The sequence below is a fragment of the Camellia sinensis genome, chromosome 1 (assembly GCF_055761805.1).
Source record: "Camellia sinensis isolate YWXY chromosome 1, ASM5576180v1, whole genome shotgun sequence".
NCBI classification, from domain to species: Eukaryota; Viridiplantae; Streptophyta; class Magnoliopsida; order Ericales; family Theaceae; genus Camellia; species Camellia sinensis.
The window spans coordinates 23322073-23346784 of record NC_138961.1 but is presented as its reverse complement, the minus strand read 5'-3'; the positions used below and the strand labels follow the sequence as shown (position 1 = coordinate 23346784).

The window sequence follows — 24712 nt, the reverse complement described above, 5'->3', positions numbered from 1 at the left end:
AGAATTGTCCCAAAAGCTTGAAAAAGACTTGTGTAGTAATTCTTTCTTTTTAATGTCTTTTTGCCCCCTACAGACGTAATGGCGTGCGCCTGTCAACTGTTCGGTCAAATGTATGGGAGAAGCAATGAAAAACGGAAAATGCTATACAAATAATTTTTTTTTTTTTTTATAAACTGATGTGGTATGAAGTGATATAACTTTATAATGTAAAATGAGACCTAATTTATTAATATTTTAGGTGACACATCAGTTTGTAAGGAAAATTTATTTGTATAGCACTATCATGAAAAACTGAATTTCTGATATTTGTGTGAAAACCAAGCACAAAAGACACATACGAGACTGGACTAATGCTATATGCATCTACTAACTAGTGTGTCAATTGATAATAATTTAAGATGTTTTTAATATTTATAATTTGTATAATAAATGAAATTAATAATAATATCATAATTAGTGTTAGTACAGTAATTAAGATATGTTCCACTACCCTACGAGACTATAGTTGCAATTCAATCACAATTAATTGCAACAAAATGCTAGAGGTCCCAAAAATTCTACCAAAAGTTTTATCAAATGTCTCACATGGGTGTGGGACTCACATGGGACCCACATTGTGTAGGTCCCACACCTATGTAAGACATTTGGTAAAATTTTTGATAGAATATTTGGGATCTCTGGCATTACTTTAATTGCAATCATTGTGCATGAAAATTTGAACTAATGAATTGGGAACGTGTATATGATATCCAATGCCTCTCTTCTCTCTCTCTCATGTAGACTATTATTTGTTGATGTTGCAATTCAATCACAATTAATTGCAATCATTGTGCATGAAAATTTGAACTAATAAATTGGGAACGTGTATATGATGTCCAATGCCTCTCGTCTCTTCTCTCATGTAGACTATTATTTGTTGATGAGTAATGCTAGAGATTCTTAAATAATCTATCAAATATTTTATCAAATCTTTCATATGGGTGTAGGACCACACACACGTGGGTTTGTAGAGATCCTATATCCATGTAAGAGAGGTTTGGTAAACATTTAGTACATTATTTGTGATAGAATTTTTGTTTGCTGATCTCATCATTTAGGAAAAATCCAAGATTTCTCTTCTGGGTATTGGTTGTATTTTTCTGTTACTTGACTGTTAGATTCGTGGGTTGTATTCTATGTCTGTCCTCTCTTTCTGTGAACTTCAGATTTCTGTAATGTAAATAAATTTCTTGGGAACTCAGTTAGGCATACTTTGGGATTTGTGTTTCTTGGTATTTCTTGTTTTTTCTTGTTCTGTTTTATTTTTGATTGATTGGTTCACATCTACTATATAAGTCAACCACTCTCACTTAAGAGATTCCTTGCAAACCCAGAAATAGTTTGGGATTGGTGTCTCTGGGTCTTATTTGTTTTTGTTCTTTTTGATTGATTGATTTATGGGTAATTCCTTGTTCTCCGTACTTTGCTTGTCATTCCTTTTCTGGGGGATTTGTTATTCTTTGTCTGATCATGAGAGAGACAGGATCAAAAATTTGCCAGGGCAGCCAGCCGATGTTGGCTTTGCTCAGTACTCTGGTTATGTGACAGTAAACCAGCAAGCTGGGAGGGCATTGTTTTACTGGTTGGTTGAGGCTCCAGCGAGTCGCCGAGCTGAGTCAAGGCCACTGGTGTTGTGGCTCAATGGAGGGCCTGGTTGTTCTTCCATAGCTTATGGAGCTTCTGAAGAGCTTGGACCTTTCCGAATTCGTCCTGATGGGAAGAATCTTTACCTAAATCCTTATGCTTGGAATACTTGTATGTAACCTTTAGTTCCAAGTTCCAAAATTCTCTCCTTGATCTAAATCATGGGTTGTTTCTGATTTCATTTTATTAATTTGTTCCGCAGTGGCAAATTTGCTTTTCCTTGAATCACCAGCTGGTGTAGGTTTTTCATATTCGAATACAACATCAGATTTATATAATGTAGGTGACCAGAAAACAGGTAACGGTCCACAATTTTTCATTGTAACATCATGTTTTTGTTGATCTGTATTTAATGGTGAGTTTCTGGGATAGTATGAGATAGCTTCTTAATGTTGTTTCTGATTAATTTTCCTGAATTCTGATTTATCATGATGTTTTTTGTGGTCCGGCTACTGTGAATTTGTAGCTGAAGATGCATACACATTTCTAGTTGAATGGTTTGAAAGGTTTCCACAATACAAGTATAGAGATTTTTACATTGCTGGAGAAAGTTATGCAGGTGCTTTGTTACGTTCCATTTTTTTCGTGTAAACAGTTATATCGCAGTGTTCCAGTATGATTTGAGCAATCATACGTATTGTTTCTCCTTTTCAGGTCATTATGTTCCCCAGTTGTCTCGACTTGTTTACGAAAGAAATAAGGGAATTAAGAATCCGGTTATTAATTTCAAAGGTTTCTTGGTATGATTCATCAAATTTTCATTATTAATGAATCAGTCACTAATTTATTTTTCTTTTTTGTATAACAAATGTTCTTTCTTTTAGGTGGGGAATGCTGTTACTGATGATTACCATGATTATATTGGCACGTTTGAGTACTGGTGGACTCATGGCTTGATTTCAGATTCTACCTACAAACTTCTTGGGTTAGCCTGTGACTTTGGATCCTCTCAGCATCCATCAAATGATTGCATAGAGGCTCTGACGCTTGCAATCACGGAGCAAGGACACATCGACCTGTATAGCATTTTCACGCCCACTTGCAATACTACTTCATCACCGAACCGTAACTTAAGGGGACATTATGTAAGTGTTCATTTAGTAGTCAACCAAATGAACTCAATTCGTTTTGGATGCATATAATTCATGATTTGAAAAAAAAAAAAGTGTCTGGCAGCAAAAACTGTTATATTAGTGTTATGGAGAACAAAAACTGTTCAATGTTCACCAACTGTTAAAGGTTTTTGTTTTAATTAAACTCATTTTGTTGCTTAAAAAACTTAGCCATGGATGTCAAGAGCATATGACCCGTGCACAGAGAGATATTCAGAAGTGTACTACAATCGCCCAGAAGTTCAGAAGGCACTTCATGCCAATGTATCGGGTGTTATTAGCTATCCATGGAAAACATGCAGGTGTGTTTCGCATATTGGAGTTTAACCGAACTTTTTGTGTTTGCTTTAACAGAATTACTGACTAGTTTTTATTTTGCTTTGAAGCAAAATTGTTTACGACAACTGGGGTGATTCTCCATTATCCATGCTTCCTATTTACCGAGAACTAATAGCAGCTGGCCTCAGGATATGGGTATTCAGGTACAACCTCTTTTTTATTTTCTTTTTTTCTTATTTATGTTAATTTGTAACCTCTTTTTAACTTAGTGCAATGTAAATTCTAGTTATTGGAAATTGGAATCCATGTACAGTGCCCATAATTTGAAAGCTTATGTTATGCAACAGAGACGATACTGTTAGTTGCAACTTTCAAAGGTTCTATGGGACTCTAACCTGTCTGTACTTCCGTTGCTTGTGTAGAATCAACTTTTTTTGACTTTCTCAATTTTTATAACCATTGCTGTATAGTTGATGAATTATGTTGATTTACTAGATCTACCTTCAAGGTTTGAGGTTTGCTTCCAATATTCGTTTTCTTCTTGATCAAATCAAAAAATCTAATCCCTAAATTTTTCATATTTGTAGTAACAAGGAATATCTAGATGAGAAAGTAAGAAACACTTTTAATTCTCTTACGATTATTTTTTTTGTTCAGCGGAGACACTGATGGTGTGGTTCCTCTGACTGCAACTCGACGCTCCATTGATGCCTTGAAGCTTCCAACTATTACCAACTGGTACCCGTGGTATGACAACGGAAAGGTTAGTCTTAAGATATTACCAAACATAAATTTTTTCTCCTTTGACACAAGCAGGGGCTGTCTCGATAAGTTATCTGGTATGTCTGGCCTGCCATGTGGCTGTGTGCCCATAGGATTAAAGCGGTCATGCATCCACCTACTATTAGAAGGGCACACCACGTGTGCTATAGACCGGACTTACTGGATAATTTCCTATTTCTGTTGCCAATTCTTGCTATTTTCTCCCCAGTTTCATAAGATAATGAGAAAATTGTTGCAACTTTTCTGTCCTTACGCTGTGTTATTAATCGAAACTGATGGAATAGTCATCTATTCATCACATCACATCACATCATTTCTTCTTCTTGTTTTCATTACATAGGTTGGTGGCTGGAGCCAAATATACAAAGGACTGACTCTTGTGACAGTAACCGGAGCAGGACATGAGGTTCCCCTTCATCGCCCTCGACAAGCTTTTATTCTTTTCAGATCATTTTTAGAGAACAAGCCCATGCCAAGCTAAAACCTACTTGGCCTGGCTTATCTAATTCACAACAAATAAAGAGAAAATTAGTAGAAATCTTGATTTATTGGGGTTGAAAAAGAACGGTATGAGAGGAGAACTGTTCTCCCTCGACACCACTTTTCAGTCTTAGTTTACCATTGATGATTGCTCGGGGATTATGGAAGGAACGAAAATTGTTGGAAGATTTGAATAATCGGAGACAGGAGTGGTTTTTGATTTTCAATATATTTTTTTAAATTTATAAATCATGTAAATGTAATTTATACAGTGTCTTAAGGTTTGTCATTGAACACATTATTGAGCATTACTTGTTCTAAAGCTTCTAGATTGGTGAAATGTACCTGTTTGATTAAGCATCATGGATGTATTTTCTCTTTCATAAATGCAGAAGTGTAAGTCCATATACTTATTTTGTGCCGTAGTTATTTATTTTGTACAAAAAAAGGTAAATTAACCGTATATTTTATTCTAAAACAAATAATTGGCTGAAAATTATGACCCAAAAGAGATAAAAAGAAAAATTGAAAAAAAAAAAGAACAAAAGAAGTAATAGGTAGAGTTGGCAAATGGGCAGGCTTAGGTTGTAGTAGTGGTGGTGGTCAATTGGTGGCGGTGGAGTAGCAACGGTTGCGTTGGTGGTGGAATGCCTGCGTGGTGGTGATGGTGGAGGCGATACCTGTTTATATGAGTTTAAATGAATACCTATATCAAATATATTTTAATTCAATTTTCATCAGGTTTATAAAATGGAATCTATCTAAATTTGTTTATAATTTTAGATGGATATAAATGAGTTTTAAATGAATTTAATTTGATGGGTTTATCGTTCCAGGTTGACTTTGCTTAATGGGCTAAAATTTAGACTTTGATATCACAATTAGATAATTGAAATAGTTGCTCTTTTGTTTTTTTTTTTTAATTTATAATTTAATTATTATTATTTTTAGGGCAAATTACCAGCAAATCCTATCTCAAGGAGGAGAACTCTATTTAGTCCCATAATTTTTTTGTGTATTGTCAAAAGTCCTGTGCGTATTTTTCTCCTCTTTCTTTGCACCTTCATTGCCATCTTTTTCTTCTTTTTCTCTACATTTTTCTTATTCTCTTTCTTTGCGTTTCATTCTTCTCTTTCTCTTTCTTTTTCTGATATCTAACGAACAACGACGACCACGCCTTCCCTCTTCTCATTTGCCTGTTGATATAAAGTCACTAGCGACTACTATCGACACCGACAGAGAAAGAGATGAGTTTTCAGCGAGGAAGATGAGTAGATTTATATCAAATCTGACTAGATCTAAATCAAAAATAGTTGCCGAAATACAATCCTCTCTCTATATCTGTCTCTCTCATTAGATCTCTCATTTTTTTAAATTTTTTCTCTGCTACATACTTCTCTTTTTTTTGTTTTAATGGAGAAATTTTTTAAATTTTAAACAAGTTGTTCTCGAGTTTTAGTTACATGTGGTGAAAATTATAAAATTTTCCAATTTCAGTTTTTTTGGTGTTGAAATGAACCATACTTTAAAATTGTAAAAGTTTGCAGTTTCTTAACATGTTTTAGAACTGTAAAAATTTACAGTATCATAACATAATTTTACTACAAAATTTTATCATTTCATAACATATTTTTCAGTTTGATTAAAAAGGATAAATGTTTAATGGAATCATGTTTTGAAATTGTAACAATTTTACAGTTTTAAAACTTACTTTTCAGTTTGATCAATATTAAAAATTAATTGCTTAAATCTTAGAAAAATTGAAAATTAATAGTATATATTTTTTTCCATTGTTCCAGTTTGTTATTATATATATTTTTTCCTTTCAGTTTATCAATATTTAGCACATTTTCCTATATTTTTGGCTCTAATTTCTCCATTTTTTTTCCCCAGCAATATTCTAGATATTCCGATGAGTCTCCGACGATATTTTTGACGCCCCGCGAATGTTCTGGACATTCTGACGACTTCTAGTAATGTTCAAAACACTCCAGCGATACTCTGGGGACTTTCCGGTGATGTTGAACATTCTGGCGAGCCTCCGGTGACTGTCTGACTGAAGTTCGACAGTGGTGGGATATAACAACGTCTTTAAATTTTTTTAAAAAAATTTAGTAACAATTAAAAATATGTAAGACTAATTGGTGCAACTATTTTGTTTTGAGATTAAATGAGTTTTAAACTTTGTATATGAGACCTACTGATAAGTTCCCCTTATTTTTATTATAAACATAACTAATGGGTTCATTTTGTGGGTTGGATTATATAGGGTAAGCATGGTCTGAATTGATTTAGTTTGGGATAAAATCATGACTAATTTGTTGTCTATGGTTTTATAAAAACTGAAACCAATCCAATCCGGGAAAGGGGTGCCTGCTGTACAGCAGGCACTGCAGTGCGTTTTTAACATAATTTTTCTTTGTTTTGTTTTTTTTGTTGGTGTGGGCTGCTATGGTTTGGCAAGCACAGCACACCCTGCTGTGCTCTAAGCACGGCAGGGACCCATTGTCCATCCAATCCATTTAAATCATGGAACCAATTCGAACTAAACCATTTAAACATAGTTCAGTTCGGTTTGGAACCACAAATTCACATAATCTATTAACAAAGAAAAATCATATACTGTGTGTTTGGTTTGAATTTTTTGGATTATGTTTTTTAAAAATTGAATTTTTTGGTTTTCGTGTTTTTTTGTTTTTAGTGAATATTTTTAAAATTTTAAATATTTTTTTACTTTTTTAGATGCACCTTACTTAGATGTATCTAAAAAGTAAAAAAATTTGTGAAAAAATATTTTAAAAAATTAATAAATACATAAAAATACAAAAAAAATGTATTGAATTCTCGTATTTTTTTTGTATTTTTGGTATTTAGTGAATTTTTAAAAAAAAAATTCACAATTTTTTTATTTTTTAGGTATATTTATGTTAGGTATGTCTAAAAAGTAAAAAAATTGCTTAAAATATTAAAAAAATCCAGTAAAAATAAAAAACACGAAAAACAAAAAAATAAAATTTTCTGAAAAGTGTTTTTGAAAAAGAGGAACCAAGCAAAAGTGATAACATTTTCATTTTATAATTTTTCAAAACATAAACATGCATATTGTTCTACCATTAATTTAAACAAACATAAATCTAATTCCACAATAGCAACAACAGTCACCAAATTCAAAAAAAAAAATAAAAAAAATAAAAAAATAAATAAATGGTTCTACCATTAGACCATTACAAAACTAATACTAAAAAAAAAAAAAAAAAAACAACAACAACAACAACAACAATAGCAACAAAATTCCATAGTAGCGGTTAGGGGTGGGCGCGGGTCGGTTGCGACTACGGAACCTACAATCCGCCATCCGTCCGCCAGATTGGCGGATTGAAGAAAATCAATCCGCATCCGTCCGCCAATCCGGTAGATGTGGATTGAGCGGATTGGCGGTTTGGCGGATGGATACGAATCGGTTTGGCGGTTAAAATTTTATAAATTTTCAACATAATTCAACTGTGCACTTCCTCAAAAAAAAAAAAAAATATTACAGTCAATGACTTAAAAAAATATTACAATCACTGCATGTTTTATCCAAAACAAAAAAGTTTGAAACTTTAGAATATCACAATCACTGCATGTCTCATCCACATATTATAATCACAACATGTCTTATTCACATAAAGTATTATAATCTGTGGTTTTTAAAATATAAAAACAATTCAAACCACCAAAACCATGAACAGAGCAGTAGTAGAGATTTTATGTCTCTGTATTGTTACATCTATATCTGTTTTTGAAAACAAAAATCAACTCGCATATATCATATTTTCTATTTATTATTTTTAGAGATAGATTTAAAAATAAAAAAATATAGATAAATAATACGTTTATTTTTTTCAATTCAAAAAAGATATTCAAGTCGAAAACTTTTTTTCAACAGAATATTTGAACTCTTTTTTAATTGAAAACACAAACAGAATATTTAAACAAACTAAAAACACAAAGTCTGATAAATTATTAGGAGTGCTCACGGTTTGACAGTTCGGTTGCGGCCAAAGGAATCTCAAATCCGCCATCCGTCCGCTAGATTGGTGGATTGGAGAAAATTAATCCGCAACCGTCCGCTCGTCATCACGCATCTATCCAAAATGCGGCAGATCGGTTTGATTCGGTCGGTTTTGGCAGATCGGTATATTCGCTGCTCACCCCTAGTAGCGGTAGTAGCAAATTTCACACCAAATTCCACAGGTGAATGATATGAATACAGAGTTATGATAGTATGTATCAAGGGTGTATGATATGAATATAGTTTAAGTTGTGTGCGGTTTGGATCAGTTTCAATTCAAAACTATGAAGTGTAATCTAGAATTGATCTGCAAAATATGACTCCTCAATTTTTTAATTCAGAATTGAATCATGAATTCAAAAAATAAATCCAAAACTATTGGGTTAGATAAAATCAGATCAATTTGTAAATTTTACGAATTTCTTCCTCTAGGATTATGTACGTGCCTACAACCTTGGCCCAGAAGATTAACGACGTCACTGAAATCTGCGAATAGGCCTACTGCTGGTATTTTTTACAACCCTATGTCTCTCTAGGCCTTTTTTTTTTTTGGGCCAATACAATCTCTCCGGACATGCTTGCATAGGTAAAAGTCTTTTGAAATAATTAACAAAAAAAATACAAATATTTAAAAATTAATAAAATGTCTTATGAATGATTTATGCACATAAAAGATGAATAATTCAAATTATTAAATAAGATTCGTGATGAATATATAAACTTAAATTAAATATTTTTAAATAACTCTCTATATAAGAGTAGAGTCTTAATTTCATAAAATTCGACACAATTCTTTTTAATGAGACGTATAAGAAAATTATCAAATTAATAATTGACTTTTGCCGGCTTATTATGTTTAAGGAACATTTTTTTTTCTTTTCAAGTAACTCCAAAATAATAATAATAATAATAGTAATAAAAAATTGACTAGTGCCACATATGTGATGTGATGGGCACATGTATATAAGTTTGACCAGAAATCATAATTCATGGCATCTAATGGGGCGGACAGAATACTGTTCAAATCTTAAGATCTAAGAAAATGTCTCAACCCTTGCATATCGTAAATGATTATTTATTTCTGTCACCTTATTTTATCCTATGATTTGTAAATTTAATTATTGACGCTCACTACAAGAAATGTAACTTTTAGTTACTAATATATTGATCACCAAAAGTCTAATATTTAGTCGTTGAAAAGATTTGGCGACTAAAAAATTTTGTCGCCAAACTTGTCGCCTGTACCCTATCGGCGATAGTATTGGCGACTAAACTTTGTTTGGTCGCCGAAAGTGACTACATTTCGCTACTAAATTTAGTTTAGTCGGCAAATGTTATGTTTCCGCCACTAAAACCTTTAGTCGTCGAATGAGACTTTTTGGCTACTAAGTTGGTTTGGTTGGGGAACGTGTCACTTTTAGCTACTAAATAATTGGTCGCCAAAAGTACACATTTGGCTACGAAACATTATTTAGTCGGCAAAAGGTGATTTCGGCGACTAAAGTGTTAGTCACTAAAAGTGCTACCATAAAATGAGAATGACTATTATAGACTAAACATTTTGATCACCAATAGAATACATATTTTTAGCTACTAATTAATTTTTGTCGTTGTTACTTTTGCCCACTAAAAGTTTTGTAACCAAAAGCCTCTTAACATTCACTTCTTCACTTTTTGCCACTAAACGTTTTAGTCGCCAAATGATACCATTTTTTTTCCGTGACTAAAAAATTTAGTGGCCAATAGTTTCTTTCTCTCATTCTCAATTGTTTTAGCTACTAATTATTTGGTCGCACTGACATACCTACTGAAAGGAGCATTATAATGCAAGAAACTACGCCTCTGTTCTGTAGGCTCACTGACCTCAAATACACTTGGGGGGCCTTCCTTTAGGAAACAACACTTTGCCTAAGCAACAACTTTGGGCAAAAACTGGACTACTAAGGTTGGCAGCCGAATATTTTAAGGTTGTTTGGACTACTAAGGTTGAATAAATTTCATCAATTTAGCCTCATTCGATTGGCTATAACCAGACAAATTTAGTTTGTTGAATCATTTAAGTTCATTCGGCCTTGGTAATCTAAAAAAAAAACAAAAAAACAAAATTCAAAAACAGTTGTTGAGGTAAAGAAGGGTTGTTGCTGGGTGATGGTGGTGTCAACATAAATTTCAGAACATAAACCTTACACTTTGGATCATTTACCATGTGTATTATCAAGAAATCAAGACAAAATGACATACCTGAATCCATTGATGAACGGTTAAACGGAAGCGTGATTATCAATGAACTCTTTGTTATTGATTATGTTATTGCCTTCTAATCCTTTCCCATTTGGTGCCTTATGCTTCTCCTTGAGAGGATTTAGAAAGAAAAATGACAGTGTTCTTATTTTTTCCACTTGGGAAGGAATAGGGACCATAACCTTTTAAAGGTTGTAATTGGTTTTCAAAACTGAAAGGTTGTGGAAGTTCAAAAGGAATGAAAACCAACTTTAACCATTATGTTTTAATTTCTATTTCTGCCCCTCATAGAAATAGAAATTATACAACTAGTATCTACACATTAGGTCCATAACACATATACCCTTAAGCCTATTAACTAAATTGAATCACTTAAATTGTAGGTTTCTTATAAATGATAACACCACATTTAATTATGTGGTCCCATTGAGACATTATCTAACAGGTGGAGGTACAAAAGGAGGTTGAGGGTAGTAAAGAAGGCTGCCGATGGTCGAGGTGGTAGAAGAAAAGGTTTGTCGAAGAAAAAGTTATGATAAGGGTGGGAGTCCAAGGAAATGGATATTTTGGAGACTATGGTGGAGTGTAAAGAAAAAGGAGCGAACCAATTTGGATAGTGAGGGTCAAAACAAATGGGAGTCTTAATTAAGGAAATAAGTACAAGGTAATAGCAACACTCATTTAGAAATGCCTTATAAGTTACTAAAATTACATAACACTCCTTGTCAAAGTTATAAATTATTTGGGAGGCAACTTACCTCCAATCTATTAATTGGACTAGAAGAGCAATTTGAAGATTTGTGAGCTTATTTTGACTATGTTTCAGTGATTTGAACTATTTAAAATCTAATATCTCCTGAATAGATCATTCATATAAAAAATCAAATTGATCGAATGTTGATAATTATATGTTTGAATCATGTTAACCCACAAAACCCCAATTAATGGACTGGAGGTAAGTTGCCTCCTAATTTTAACCGATCAAAGAGATGTTTTTGCGTATTAAGCAACTCTAGCAGTTATTATTCACCAGCGTTATTGCTAAAATTTTGGTGAGATGACACAAAAAACACATTTTAGCAATGTGTTATTTATCTTACACAACGAATGTATGACTACTTTCTTACACAACGAATGTATGACAAGCTAATTACGTCAATGTTCTGATTGAGGCATTTCAGTTGAATCTGAATTTATATATATATAAATAATATCAAACCTCATTGTATAGCAGTTCATACATAAACAAATAGATCTTCGCTGTCACTTTTATTATTCCAATTTTGTAATTCAGAGCTTGTTTTAACCACAGAATGCCCATCCTAAGTAAGACAACTATGATTGAGTTGAATGGTACAAAAACTGACTAGACAGATTTTGGGCAACTCAATGACATACTGACCACTGTGATTTGTAGATACACAAATTGTGTTCCAATTCCTAACCCGATCTGCACAACTCAAGCTTCCCAAAATTTTACAAAATAGCAGAAATAAGAGACAAAATCTGGCAGACTTGGCTGATAATTTTGTGAATTCCACCAAAGTATCAACCTAAATTATAGCCTTTCTCAAATGTCATGAAATGGTATTGCATTTGAGCAAGACTTGCCAATATTCTGAAACCTGACTCCATATTTTCATGAATTGTGTATTTTTAGGTAGTGAATGTCAGATGCAAGTTGATTTTGGGCAACTCAATGACATACTGACCACTGTGATTTGTAGATGCACAAATTGTGTCCCAATTCCTAACCCTATCTACACAACTCACCTTTTCTTTTCCTTTTATTACTACTTTATTACCAACTCAAATGCCTCAATCACATTTCAATAACAATGCCCTAAGTGTTAATTTCAATCACATTTCAAAAAAAATGCCATAATTTTCAGCATTTCCTATAAGCCTTTTCTGTGTGTTTTCATACACACACACATGTGTGTGTGTATGTTTAAACAGAGACAGAGGCAAAGAGAGTGAAATCGGGAGGGAGATACATAAAGAGGGAGAGACAGATGCGAAATGGAGGACCTACCTGGAAGGAGTTTGGGGGATGATCCAGCAAGCCTTGCGATGATGGCGATAGAGACAAAGCTGTAGAGAAAAGGGTGGAGGCGTGAGTGAGATAGAGAGAGAGAGAAAGAGGGAAACGGAGAGGCCTCTATGAGAATGAGACTATCTTCGAGAGGGAGATACAGAGAGATAGAGAGAGAGAGAGCGAGAGAGAGAGAGGACATACCTGGGAGGGAGTTCTGGGGATGATCTAGATATTTGCAGTGATGGCGATGGAGACAGAGCAGAATCAGACGCGAGAGTGCGAGAGGGAGGGAAATGGACTGCTTTGGCAATAAGAATAAAACAAATAAATAATAATTCCCGACCAAAATAAATTTTCGTCGCTAATAAATTTAAGAAAAATGTAATATTCCCTCCAAAATTTTGTGGCACGTTTAGCTACCGAATTATAGTCGGTATATAATTAATCATTAGCGGCCAAAATTGAAATAGTCGCCCAAACCCAAAATTTCCATGACCATTGTACAATTAGTAGCCAAAAATTAAATAAATACGAATTAAACAAATTATATAGTTATTTTTCGCGACTAACATCATATTTAGTCGCCGAAATTATATTTTTAACGACTAAAACGTAGTTAGTTGCCAAAAGTGGAGACAAATTCCGACTACACATTATTTTGGTAGCGAAATAGGGGACATTTACCGACCAACAAACTTTAGGAGCTAATAATTGAACATTTGGCGACCAAATGTTGTTTGGTAGCTAATGTGTGAACCATTGGCGACCAACTAATTTTTAGTAGCTAATACGTAATCCTTTGGCGACTAAATTTAGTTTAATCGGCAAAATTAGCCGCCGAATCTGTTTTTTTGTTGTAGTGACTGAAATATATGTTAGTGGTAAGTTTATTACGTTAATATTATATTAATAAGAATAATATTAATACAATATGATATTTTCATTTTCATTTTCATTTTCATTCTAAGAAGTTGTTTGAGATGTATTAAAAAAATGTATTTATTTATTTATTTATCTTTTTTTTTTTTGAGTCATCACCTTTCTATTCTTCTGCACAGTTTTCAAAAAAAAAATTAAAATATATACTTATTTAGATTATTCTAAATAATATCTATATATGTATTATAATATATAATAATATTAATTACGTGGTGTTTCTTAAAGGAGAGTCCACGGCGCCATCAATGCCCTACAAAATAATAATCAAAATGGTAAACCCATTGTTAATTCAAACATGCACAGCTTGGTCCAGCTCTTATTCTTGGATAATTATTCATTAATTTCTTAGCATTATATGGCATGGACGTGGCTGGAGAGGAGAGTTCAGCATTGGTGGGTTTAAATTCGGGCGCATGTCGATAATTTAAACCGTTCAAAGAATAGAACCCGTTGAGTAAATTATTCTTGTAAAAAATCATATTAATTGGATATCGATCACTATTTGATCAGATAGCATTTTCAAATATAATTTTCAAAGTAAATTGCGATAGAAATACGATTTGATCAAGTGGTTATCAATATCCAATTAACGTGATTTTTTATAGGGACAATGTACTCAACGAGTTCTACTACACACTGAACGGTTTGTATTATTGACATGGGCATGGATTAAAACCCGCCAATGTTAAACTCTCCTCTCCATTAACTAGAGAGGAGCCAGGTCATATGACATTGCTCTTATGGTGTTTCCAAAAAAAATTATTGTTAGAATAATGCTAATCCATATTTGTTAGTTACTTGAAGGACAAACGATGATTCACTTAGTAATGTTTTCAATAATTTTTCATTGATCAGAAAACACTATATAAACAATGTCAGATACTGTTACACTACTTTTATTGTAACTTATTTAGAATTCGTACACAAAAATTTACTGACATTGTGACATTGTGTGCTCCATTTTTAATTTTTGTATGATGTCCATACCTAGTTTAATATCGACACACATTAATTTTATAGTAAAATTTTTTTGGTACGAATTTTGAATCCATATGGTACTGTTCAAATAACTTATTATTTGACCGCAGCTAGTTGAACCTAATGCACCCACTTAGAGTCAACACCATCTTGGTCACCCAATGTTCCTTGGATCACACAACACAAAAACAAACCCATGAGAAATACCATATTCGTTACTCCTAAGTTTAGATTAAGCCAATTAAGCTTGAATTCATGATGATGAGGGGCCAATCTAAGAGCTCTCAAAGCTCTTTGTTATGTGTTTTAGGCTTTATTACTTTGTTTCTCTCCTTTATTGTCACCGCCACCACTAACACCACCCACAACCACCAACACCAGCACCACCACCACAAACAACAAGAGAGTGATAGGATCATCAAGTTGCCTGGGCAGCCAGCAAAGGTGAGCTTCTCTCAATACTCCGGTTATGTCACGGTTGACAAGCGGGCTGGCCGGGCCCTATTTTACTGGTTGATTGAGTTGCCGGCCAATGGGAAGCCCACATCAAAGCCCCTTGTGTTGTGGCTCAATGGCGGGCCTGGTTGCTCATCGGTGGCCTATGGGGCCTCTGAGGAGGTGGGTCCATTTCGTGTTCGTCCTGATGGAAAGACTCTCGTCTTGAGTCCATATGCTTGGAATAAAGGTATAAATTTTGTTTGATAGTTTTTTTTGGGTTGATCTTAACCGTTGGTTATTTCATTCGCATGGTCATCATCAATGATTAAATTTGTTGTTAGATTAGGCGGGACCCACAAAAATAGTGGGATCCTTTTTTTGGTGCTTGACACTTGGACAGTTCAGATATATTGGAAATTTATTTTTGGATAATTAAATTTTTTGATGTTTTATTTCTAAGATAATTTTATGAGTTGATGCAGAGGCCAACTTGCTTTTCCTTGATTCACCTGCTGGTGTTGGTTTTTCCTACTCAAACACTTCATTTGATCTTGTCACGGGTGACCAAAGAACAGGTGTGTGTGTGTGTCACTCTCTCTCTGTTTCAATTTATTGGCATGAGATTTTTTGTTCTAAGATTTCTACTCCCTAAAAAGAAAAAAATTGTTTGCATGGTAATTTCCTTAGTTTTTTTAACTGAGTTTTTTGATAAAAAAATAAATATATATTGAAATTTGTAGCTAAGGATGCATACACATTCCTTGTAAAGTGGTTTGAGAGGTTCCCTCAATACAAGCAGAGGCCATTCTACATTGCTGGAGAAAGCTATGCAGGTCTCCCAACAAACCCTTCCTAAATATCAAAACATCATAATTTCAAAACCTTCTTTATCAACCATACATATACATGTCAATGGATTTGCAGGTCATTACATTCCTGAGCTATCCCAAGTCATTGTTCATCATAATAAGGGTATCAAGGATCCAATAATCAATTTCAAAGGTTTTTTGGTAAGTCACAATACTCTTGCATCAATGACAACCTTTAGACTTTCTCACAAGTGTCATTTTTTTTAAAAATATTTTTATATTTTTTTGGAAAAGAAAATTGTTAAAATTCAATGTATTATTGATTGTTGTTTTACAAGATTGTTGTATATATTGATATTACAAGGATGTATTATATAGGAGAGGTTTTGGGAGAGTAGGTGAGGAGTGAGTGGTGGAGGTAGGTTTGGTGGAGTGTAGTAGGTGATAGGAGTGAGTGGTGGAGGTAGGTTTGGTGGAGTGTAGTAGGTGATAGGAGTGAGTGGTGGAGGTAGGTTTGGTGGAGTGTGTAGTAGTAATTTACATTTACATTAACAGCCCCCCTCAAACTCAAGGAGGATAGGTACTAGCCAACTTGAGTTTGGAGAGAGTAACAAAACAGAAAAATAAACTGATAAATAAAACAGGATAGGAGACACGGTATGGTCGTGTCGGACCGATGTAGCAGACAGTTTATGGGGTCATGTCGGACCGTTGTAGCAGACACTGTGTGGTCGTGTCAGATGTAGAAGACAGTTTACGGGGTCATGTCGGACCGTTGTAGCAGACAGTTTACGGGGTCATGTCGGACCGTTGTAGAAGACACTGTGTGGTCGTGTCAGACCGATGTAGAAGACAGTTTATGGGGTCATGTCGGACCGTTGAAGACAGTTTACGGGGTCATGTCGGACCGATGTAGCAGGACAGTTTACGGGGTCATGTCGGACCGATGTAGCAGACAGTTTACGGGGTCATGTCGGACCGTTGTAGAAGACAGTTTACGGGGTCATGTCGGACCGATGTAGCAGGACAGTTTACGGGGTCATGTCGGACCGATGTAGCAGACAGTTTACGGGGTCATGTCGGACCGTTGTAGAAGACAGTTTACGGGGTCATGTCGGACCGATGTAGCAGACACTGTGTGGTCGTGTCAGACCGTTGTAGAAGACAGTTTATGGGGTCATGTTGGACCGATGTAGCATGAGTTGTGGTGGTGCACCAAGGGGGCGACTTAGGGAGTGCGCCATGAGTGACTTATACATGATACTGTGTATAACCCCCCCTCAAACTCAAATAGGTGTGAAGATAGAAACCTATTTGAGGTTGAAACAAAGGGATTGATAAAGCTGACCGGGGTAGAAGACACTGTATGAGTGGGTAGATAGGCGGCCCAAAAAAAAAAAAAAAAAAAATATACATGTAGATATATATCGAGCCCTCAAAAGTCGTGCCCTCAAAAGGTGTGCCCGCACCCTCAAAAGGCGTGCCATCAAAAGGCGTGCCCGAATGCATGAAAAGGCGTGCCAGTTTGTCGGCGAGAAGAGGCGCGCGATGCGCGTGGCTGCCTCGGCTATTTAACCAAGACAGAGCTGAGGCAGAGGCGAAGACAAACAATTGGCGAAAATCCTCTGAAAAACTCTTCGTTTTGCTGAGAAGGTTTGGCTGAGAAGATACTCTGTAACACTCTCTATAACACTCTGTTGCCCAGAAAAAATGGCTTCGTCTTCCCGCGGGCTGCTTACCCTCTTTCCCGACCTCAACGAGGCCACAGGAGAGAGAACTGGTGCGGTGGCCAGTGAACCTCAACCAAACACTGCTGGGTTTGCTCCGCTGAACTTTCCGATGCGGTCTGTGGAGCAAAAAATGGCGGTGCAGTCGGATGTGGAAGCCAATCAGTATACGTTGAAGGCATGTGTGGAGTCCATGACGGCGGTCACAAATCTGTCGCACCGGCTACAGAGTAGGACAAATGAGGTGCAGCAATTAAACTCCCAGTTGGCTCTGCTCCAACGCATGTATAAGGATGCGCGAGCAGAGATAAGCGTGCTAAGGGCAGAAAACAAGGAGCTGAAGCGGAAGGCCACCGTGATGTTCCGATTTGGAGGACCACCATATGCTGCAGTGGAGGAGCAGGGAGGAGGCAACTTGCTTGGTGGTCTAGGAAGCACGGAGGCAGCACCGTCAAGGGCCGCGCAGGACGGAGGCAAGAAGAAGAGACCGGCGGCAGAGTAGAGAAGAAAAATCCCACTGTTCCGTTGTTTTTGTTTTTGTTTTTTGTTTTTTTTTGTTTTTTTTTTTTTTTTTTTTTTTGTGTGGTGTAAAATGGTGAGCGGGGTGAGCCCCGACATGAATAAAAGAAGTTGGTGTGCAGTTCATCTTCTTCCTCTTTGTTTGTTTGTTTGTTTGTTTGTTTGTTTTTTTTTTTTTTTTTTTTTTTTTTTTTTTTTTGTTCACAAAAAAAAAAAAAAAAATAAATAAATAAAGTGAAAAAAATAAAGTGAAAGAGAAATGTATGAATATGAAAGGAATAAAAAAATAAAAATAAAAAGGAAATTGGAGATTCAAACGTGTGGGGTCGGTGGCTTATCAAAAAGAAAAGAAAAGCGAAGATGGGTTTTTAAACTAACGAAGCGTGAAAATAAAGAAAAGAAAAGTGAAGATGGGTTTGTAAAAAAAAGAAAAAAGAGGATGGGTGTGTGTGCAAGATTGGTTTAAAAAAAAAGAAAAAGGAGGATAAGCTGGATAATAAAGAAAAGAAAAGTGAAGATGGGTTTTGTTTTTTGTTTTTTTTGTTTAAAAGAAAAAAAAGAGGATGGGTGTGTGTGCAAGATTGGGTGTGTGTCTGGGTGCATTGGAAAGTGTATCATTGTAGGCCTGCTGATTTAATATGTGGGCATGTTCGGTTTGGTATATATATATATATATATATAGAGAAAAGAGAAAGTAGGTTGGGGCGGTGGAAAAAAAAAAATAAAAAATAAATAAAGTGAGAGAGAGTGGAGGCCGAGAGAGTTAGAGAGGGCATCATAAAGTTTGGGTGCATCGGAAATGACCCTTGCGAGCTGATGAAGTGGGCATCTTAAGATTCATAACCTTGGATGAAGCTCTATAAGCACCTCCACCAGAAGCCCAATTGGTGGGTCTACTGCGATCAAATATAGGAGTGGAGAGAGACAAAGAAAATGTGGGTGGTGGCTGGTCCAGCAATATGCACCAGATTTTCAACCTTCGGTAGTAATGTAATTAGCCAGGCATGTGTTGGGCATATTGGTCCTACTGAGCTTGCTGGCTATGCTCTTGTGGTTACAGTCCTCTTCAGGTTTGCCAATGGCATCCTGCTGGGAATTGGAATGAATGAGGGCGGCCATGCGATGACGTCGGAGTCGGACCGGGGGTGGAATATGGTGGGGTAAGGTAAACCGACCTCTGAGTGCACAAAACACAGACAGCAGGTTGAAGAAAGGAAATTTTAAGGTATGTGTAGAAAATTTTAGCAGACTAGGTTGAGGTCCGGCGGGCGGCCAAGGCGAGGTTGCCGCCCGCCCGCCGGAAGGCGAAGAACACCAAGATCTTTAACCTATAGCTCTGATACCATGTTAAAATTCAATGTATTATTGATTGTTGTTTTACAAGATTGTTGTATATATTGATATTACAAGGATGTATTATATAGGAGAGGTTTTGGGAGAGTAGGTGAGGAGTGAGTGGTGGAGGTAGGTTTGGTGGAGTGTAGTAGGTGATAGGAGTGAGTGGTGGAGGTAGGTTTGGTGGAGTGTAGTAGGTGATAGGAGTGAGTGGTGGAGGTAGGTTTGGTGGAGTGTGTAGTAGTAATTTACATTTACATTAACAAAAATAATTTACACATACAATTTTGATATATAAAATGATGTGACTGTAAATTTTTAGTTATTTATTTGCAATTCTCAGATAAAATAATGAGTGTTTTGACTAAAAATAAAAAATTACAGAAGGCAACATCATGCTTTACGTACAAAAATTTCATTTGTATAACATTATGCTCTTGCAAAACAATTATTCTATTTCTACATAAAATTAATCACAGAACCGAACATAACTCCTCATGCGGGTGTGTAATCCACAAAAAAAAAGTGAGACTTATTTTATATGAGATGATTGTGTCTAGTTGTGTCATTGGTTTCAATACTACTAAACTATTTCTTTGCAAAATACATAAAGTTTATTTAAAAATTTAACTATTTTTGTTTTCAAAACACAGAAAACAAAAATGGTATAAAAACAAGTTTTTGACCTTTTGTGTTTTTGGTTTGTTTTGTTTTGGGGAGCAGTTGGGAAATCCCCTTATAGATGATTATTATGATAATATTGGAACATTTGAGTTCTGGTGGAACCATGGTTTGATATCGGACTCAACCTACGAAGCGCTAAACGAGTCGTGTCCATATGAATCATTTTTATATCCTCGGAATCAGTGTTACGAAGCTCTCACTCGCGCTTACTCTCAATTCGGAGATATCAATCCCTATGCCATTTATGATGGTCCATGTTCTGAAACTGGGACTCTTCTTCACAATTTAAAGACTTCCTTGGTAAGTGTAAATAATTCATTATTTTGTAATTTTCTTCACATGTATTTGTTGTGTTGTTGTTGTTATCATCATAGTATTAATTTAGTGAATTCACACTTACAATGAAGAAATTTCATAACACCATTCTCTGTGAATAATAAAAATTAATAAAATGTGTTGATTTGTATATTATCCTACTTTTCAATAGATAATTTAGTAGTTCTGATCGCATTAGGTCTTCTATCTTAGAATCTTTATACATATTTTTAGGAAAATGTTTGGTAACTTAAAATTTTGTGGCTTAAATGGCTCAAATCTGTCAAAACGACGTCGTTTTACACTCAAAATCAGTCAAAACGACGTCGTTTTGAGTGATTTGAGTCATTTGAGCCACAAAATTTTGAGCTACCTAACATTGTTGATATTTTTATACCAATGTATTTTTAATTATTAAATTATGTCTTGAGTTCTCATATAATTTATTGGTTAGATGTATATTGAAACTGAAGAATTTGACATATTTCACTGTAAAAAATCTTTAACCTATCAAATATGTAAATGTGTTCCTAATAAATGAGGCTACTAGACAAAAGTGTTAAATTATAGATGATACTGATCTTTTCTCCTATTCAATCACCATAGTGGATTAGTTTAATGTTAAACCAATCTCATAATTACTCTTGTGAATACCATGTCAACATGTTGAGTTGGTACTCCGAGATTACATGTATAACTAGTTCCAAGGATTAAAATATAGAAGAAAAAAATTATTCAGGGTATACTTTTGACTTGTGAAAACTAGAAGACTGAGAAAAATCTATTGATAAAATTAAATTATTTTGTTATTTCTATTTTGTTAGCATGTAACTTTACACATGTTGGGAAATTCAGCCATGGACATTTAGAGGGAATGACAAGTGCATAGTGAGGTATACAAAAATGTACATGAATCTCAAGGAAGTACAAAGGGCTCTCCATGCAAATGTTACTCAAATTCCTCATCCTTGGATGACTTGCAGGTTAGTTAATTTCATCATCAACAACAACAATAATTCAAGCATCACTTAATTCATTACATATATGCATGGTCTTTGCTGTCATCATTCTTTAATTTACCACCCATATCAAGATGATTTCATTTTCATGTGGATCACCCAAACAATCCCTTGAAGTTTTTTTTTTTTAAAAAAAATATATAATTCCGATTTTGCCTAATTAATGTTCAATCTATCTCATTCTCAACACCTTGTTTAATTGCAGTGATGTTATAAGGGGCAGTTGGACTGATTCGCCCAAATCTATGCTTCCTATCATAAAGGAACTCATTGCAGCTGGACTCAGGATATGGATCTTTAGGTAATTTTCATTATTTTTGTTTCAATTTTTTATTTATTTAATTATATATATGTATATATATATATATTTATTTGAGTGCTACTAAATACACCAATCAAGCTTCTCTCCCCACACATAGAGACACAATTCTCAATGCTTGTGATGTGATAGAGGGCACGAGATTCTCTGTTCTCAAATCTTACTCTCTTTTCTCAAATCTTATTTTCTTTCTATCCATCTCAAAATAATTTATCTTTCGATTGTGTATTGAGATTTTTGTGTGTCAAGAATTGTGATTTTTTAAAATAAGTAAGCGGATGAAATTTTAGAATAAAATATCTTAGAGAGGTGAGTATAGTAACAAATTAAATGTATTTAGCAACATTCTCTTTTTTGGAACAATAAACAAACTTAAAGTAGTTGTCACACCATGCGACAGTCACATGATATACCATTTTCTTCTTTTTCCTTTCTCATAATCTAATTACGTGCATAGAATTAAATTATAGAAAATTATTCTAAATATTCACGGGAGTGTGAATCTCACAAAAAATTAATTAGTTATGGGATAGACACCTATATAAGTATTTGAGTTATTTTTATGAAAAAATAATTAGAATTTTAAATATATAGCATAAATTTAAAATTTTGATGTACTGTGAATCTGAATCACTCGGAATGGAGTAATTTTTCACACATTTCAAATTTTGAATATTTAAAAAAATAAAATAAATTCGACTTTGATTTAATTGAATGTGCCTCTATTTTCTCTCATTCTCTGTCATCATCTAATTAAAAGTAGTATTTGAAAAAAAAAAAAAAAACAGTGGGGATACTGATGCTGTTCTTCCACTGACTGCAACAAGATATTCCATTAAAGGTCTAAATCTTGAGACCATCAAAGATTGGTTTCCCTGGTACTACAATCAACAGGTAATTTATTTTTTTATTTTTATTTTTAAATTTTTTTTCCATACATGAACTACAAAAATTACATTAATTTATAAAGTAATTAATCTCTTGTTCTTGATTGAAATACAATATGATGTATATATACATAGGTTGGAGGGTGGAGCCAAGCATACAAAGGCCTGACCTTTGTGACAGTAAGAGGAGCTGGACATGAAGTTCCCCTGGGCCGCCCTAAGCTTGCACTCACACTCTTTAGACATTTCTTATACAATCAAACCATGCCATCATCACCTTCTTGACAATATTTGCAAATCAATAATGCTATGGAATTAGCAAAAATAATTCTGAAATGAAGTGAGGGAAGCAGATTCATTCTGGGTGTTATCCACATTATACGAAATTTGAATTTAAACCATATATTTTATTTTCTGATCAATTTTCAAGTTGCTTTTCTAAGTTCGTATCTTTGTCTTTTGCCGATTTGGGCATCCAAGTTGTAAGTGAGTCATTGTTAGATTGATAGTTTAGTTAGCTATATGATAACAATGTTGTTATAGTGATAAAATTTGAATAGAAAATTCAAATATTATATGATGTGTCATTAGTAACAAATTAAAAAAATTTAAAATTAATTAATATTATTATTTTCATTATCTGTAACAATTAACACAAAACATAACATAATTACGATGGTCCCTAATTTTTATTTTGGAGATTTGCTTATTCATAATTTTACACACCTCACGAAAATTTATAAATTTTGTCACGAAAATTTATAAATTCTTATAATAGAAGCGTATATAACATCATTTTTCTAGAATTACATTGTCAAAAGCATAAAAATTTGGAGTTATTTAGTTTAACGTCCACCTCTAACTTTTACTAATAGAAGAGACTTACAATATTTTCTTTTGTAACATGAGGTGCCTCAAATCACTCACCTATTTATCTTACAACCATCTCATTTCTTCTAAACTCACTTTCTCACACCTTATTATCCTCTCTCTCTCCCTTCTAGTCTCTCTCTTCATCAGCAGATGCACTGAACCCTAGATCACGGCCATGAACGGCCACCACTCCTTGGCGATATGTCTCCGATGGAAGCTTCTCTCTGTTGAAGACCAATACTTGTAATTAATAGCATAACTAGATAATAGAGTTTACAGACACCGAGCGAACGAACTTGGCGTTAGATTTTGGCCACTTTGGCGTCGGTGACTCTGACGGTAACTCTAGTGTCTTTGACACAGTTTGATATGTAGATGGAGCTCATTTTCCGAAGAGGTGTGTCAAATATTGTGGAATGGGTCTTTGAGATTTTGGTTTGGAGGTGTTATAAATTGTGTGACAGTTTTTTGGCTTAGATTGTAAGAAAATGTATGTATGTAGAGAGAGAGAGAGGGTTTATGATAGTTTTTGGGTGATGTATGGAATGATTTAGCATGAGTTTTCAGGGGTATAAGGCGAAATCAAAAAAGGAGCTTATATTTATAAAAAAATAAAAATAAAAAAACACCTTAATTGGTATCATTATCGGCGATTGATACTAAAATAAATGTCAAAATGTATTCATTTTAGAGTTTAAAAAAAAAAAAAAAAAAGTACCACTCAATTTACAAATCACAATCCTCTAATTATTTCATATCTGATAGTAAAGAAAATATAAAAAATAATTTATTGAAACAAAATTAAGGCAAAAAAATTAGGAAAAAAATATTTATTTCACTAAAATCTGATAAATAAGAAGGTAAAAAAAAATTAGGACAAGTTTATTGTTTCACTAAAATCTGATAAAGAATGAAAGTAGAAAAAAATTAGGACAAATTTATTTATTCTATTAAAATCTGATAGTAAGAGAGAGAGAGAGAGAGAGAGAAGACTTATTGTATGAGAGAGAGAGTGAGTCACCGTTGTTGATAATTTCCAATCAATTTTTGTCGTTGCTCAGTGCTCTGCTTATGCCTGATATGCTTCATTTCCTTCATCACTTTGTGAGAGAGATTGAGAGCTTGTATGTGTTGATTGTCTTGAGCCACAACACTTTTTGTAAATATTTTAATTTTAATTAGGCCAAATCACACTTATAA

At 34.3% G+C, this 24712-nt stretch overlaps 2 protein-coding genes across 2 annotated transcripts; both read left to right on the top strand.

Annotated features, from left to right (window-relative positions):
* The first annotated feature begins 846 nt into the window (after positions 1–846).
* LOC114285670 (serine carboxypeptidase-like 27) lies at positions 847–4746 on the top strand. The gene is made up of 9 exons (XM_028228738.2): positions 847–1794; positions 1886–1981; positions 2150–2242; positions 2338–2423; positions 2508–2768; positions 2967–3097; positions 3182–3277; positions 3732–3837; positions 4198–4746. Exons 1-9 carry the CDS (start codon positions 1437–1439, stop codon positions 4336–4338), a joined length of 1368 nt encoding a protein of 455 aa, XP_028084539.2. The 5' UTR covers positions 847–1436; the 3' UTR covers positions 4339–4746.
* A 9943-nt stretch (positions 4747–14689) lies between these two features.
* LOC114285672 (serine carboxypeptidase-like 27) lies at positions 14690–23039 on the top strand. The gene is made up of 9 exons (XM_028228739.2): positions 14690–15272; positions 15508–15600; positions 15766–15858; positions 15950–16035; positions 20139–20399; positions 21270–21397; positions 21639–21734; positions 22541–22646; positions 22775–23039. The coding sequence occupies exons 1-9, from the start codon at positions 14843–14845 to the stop codon at positions 22922–22924; spliced, it is 1443 nt and encodes a 480-aa protein (XP_028084540.2). The 5' UTR covers positions 14690–14842; the 3' UTR covers positions 22925–23039.
* The last annotated feature ends 1673 nt before the right edge of the window (positions 23040–24712 follow it).

Excerpts from the sequence above, each read along its gene's own strand:
- LOC114285670 (XM_028228738.2), top strand. The coding sequence starts at position 1,437 with ATGGGTAATTCCTTGTTCTCCGTACTTTGCTTGTCATTCCTTTTCTGG. Across the intron at positions 1,795-1,885 it reads TCCTTATGCTTGGAATACTT|TGGCAAATTTGCTTTTCCTT; the intron begins GTATGTAACCTT and ends TTTGTTCCGCAG. Across the intron at positions 2,424-2,507 it reads TTAATTTCAAAGGTTTCTTG|GTGGGGAATGCTGTTACTGA; the intron begins GTATGATTCATC and ends TCTTTCTTTTAG.
- LOC114285672 (XM_028228739.2), top strand. The coding sequence starts at position 14,843 with ATGATGATGAGGGGCCAATCTAAGAGCTCTCAAAGCTCTTTGTTATGT. Across the intron at positions 15,273-15,507 it reads TCCATATGCTTGGAATAAAG|AGGCCAACTTGCTTTTCCTT; the intron begins GTATAAATTTTG and ends GAGTTGATGCAG. Across the intron at positions 15,859-15,949 it reads TGCTGGAGAAAGCTATGCAG|GTCATTACATTCCTGAGCTA; the intron begins GTCTCCCAACAA and ends ATGGATTTGCAG.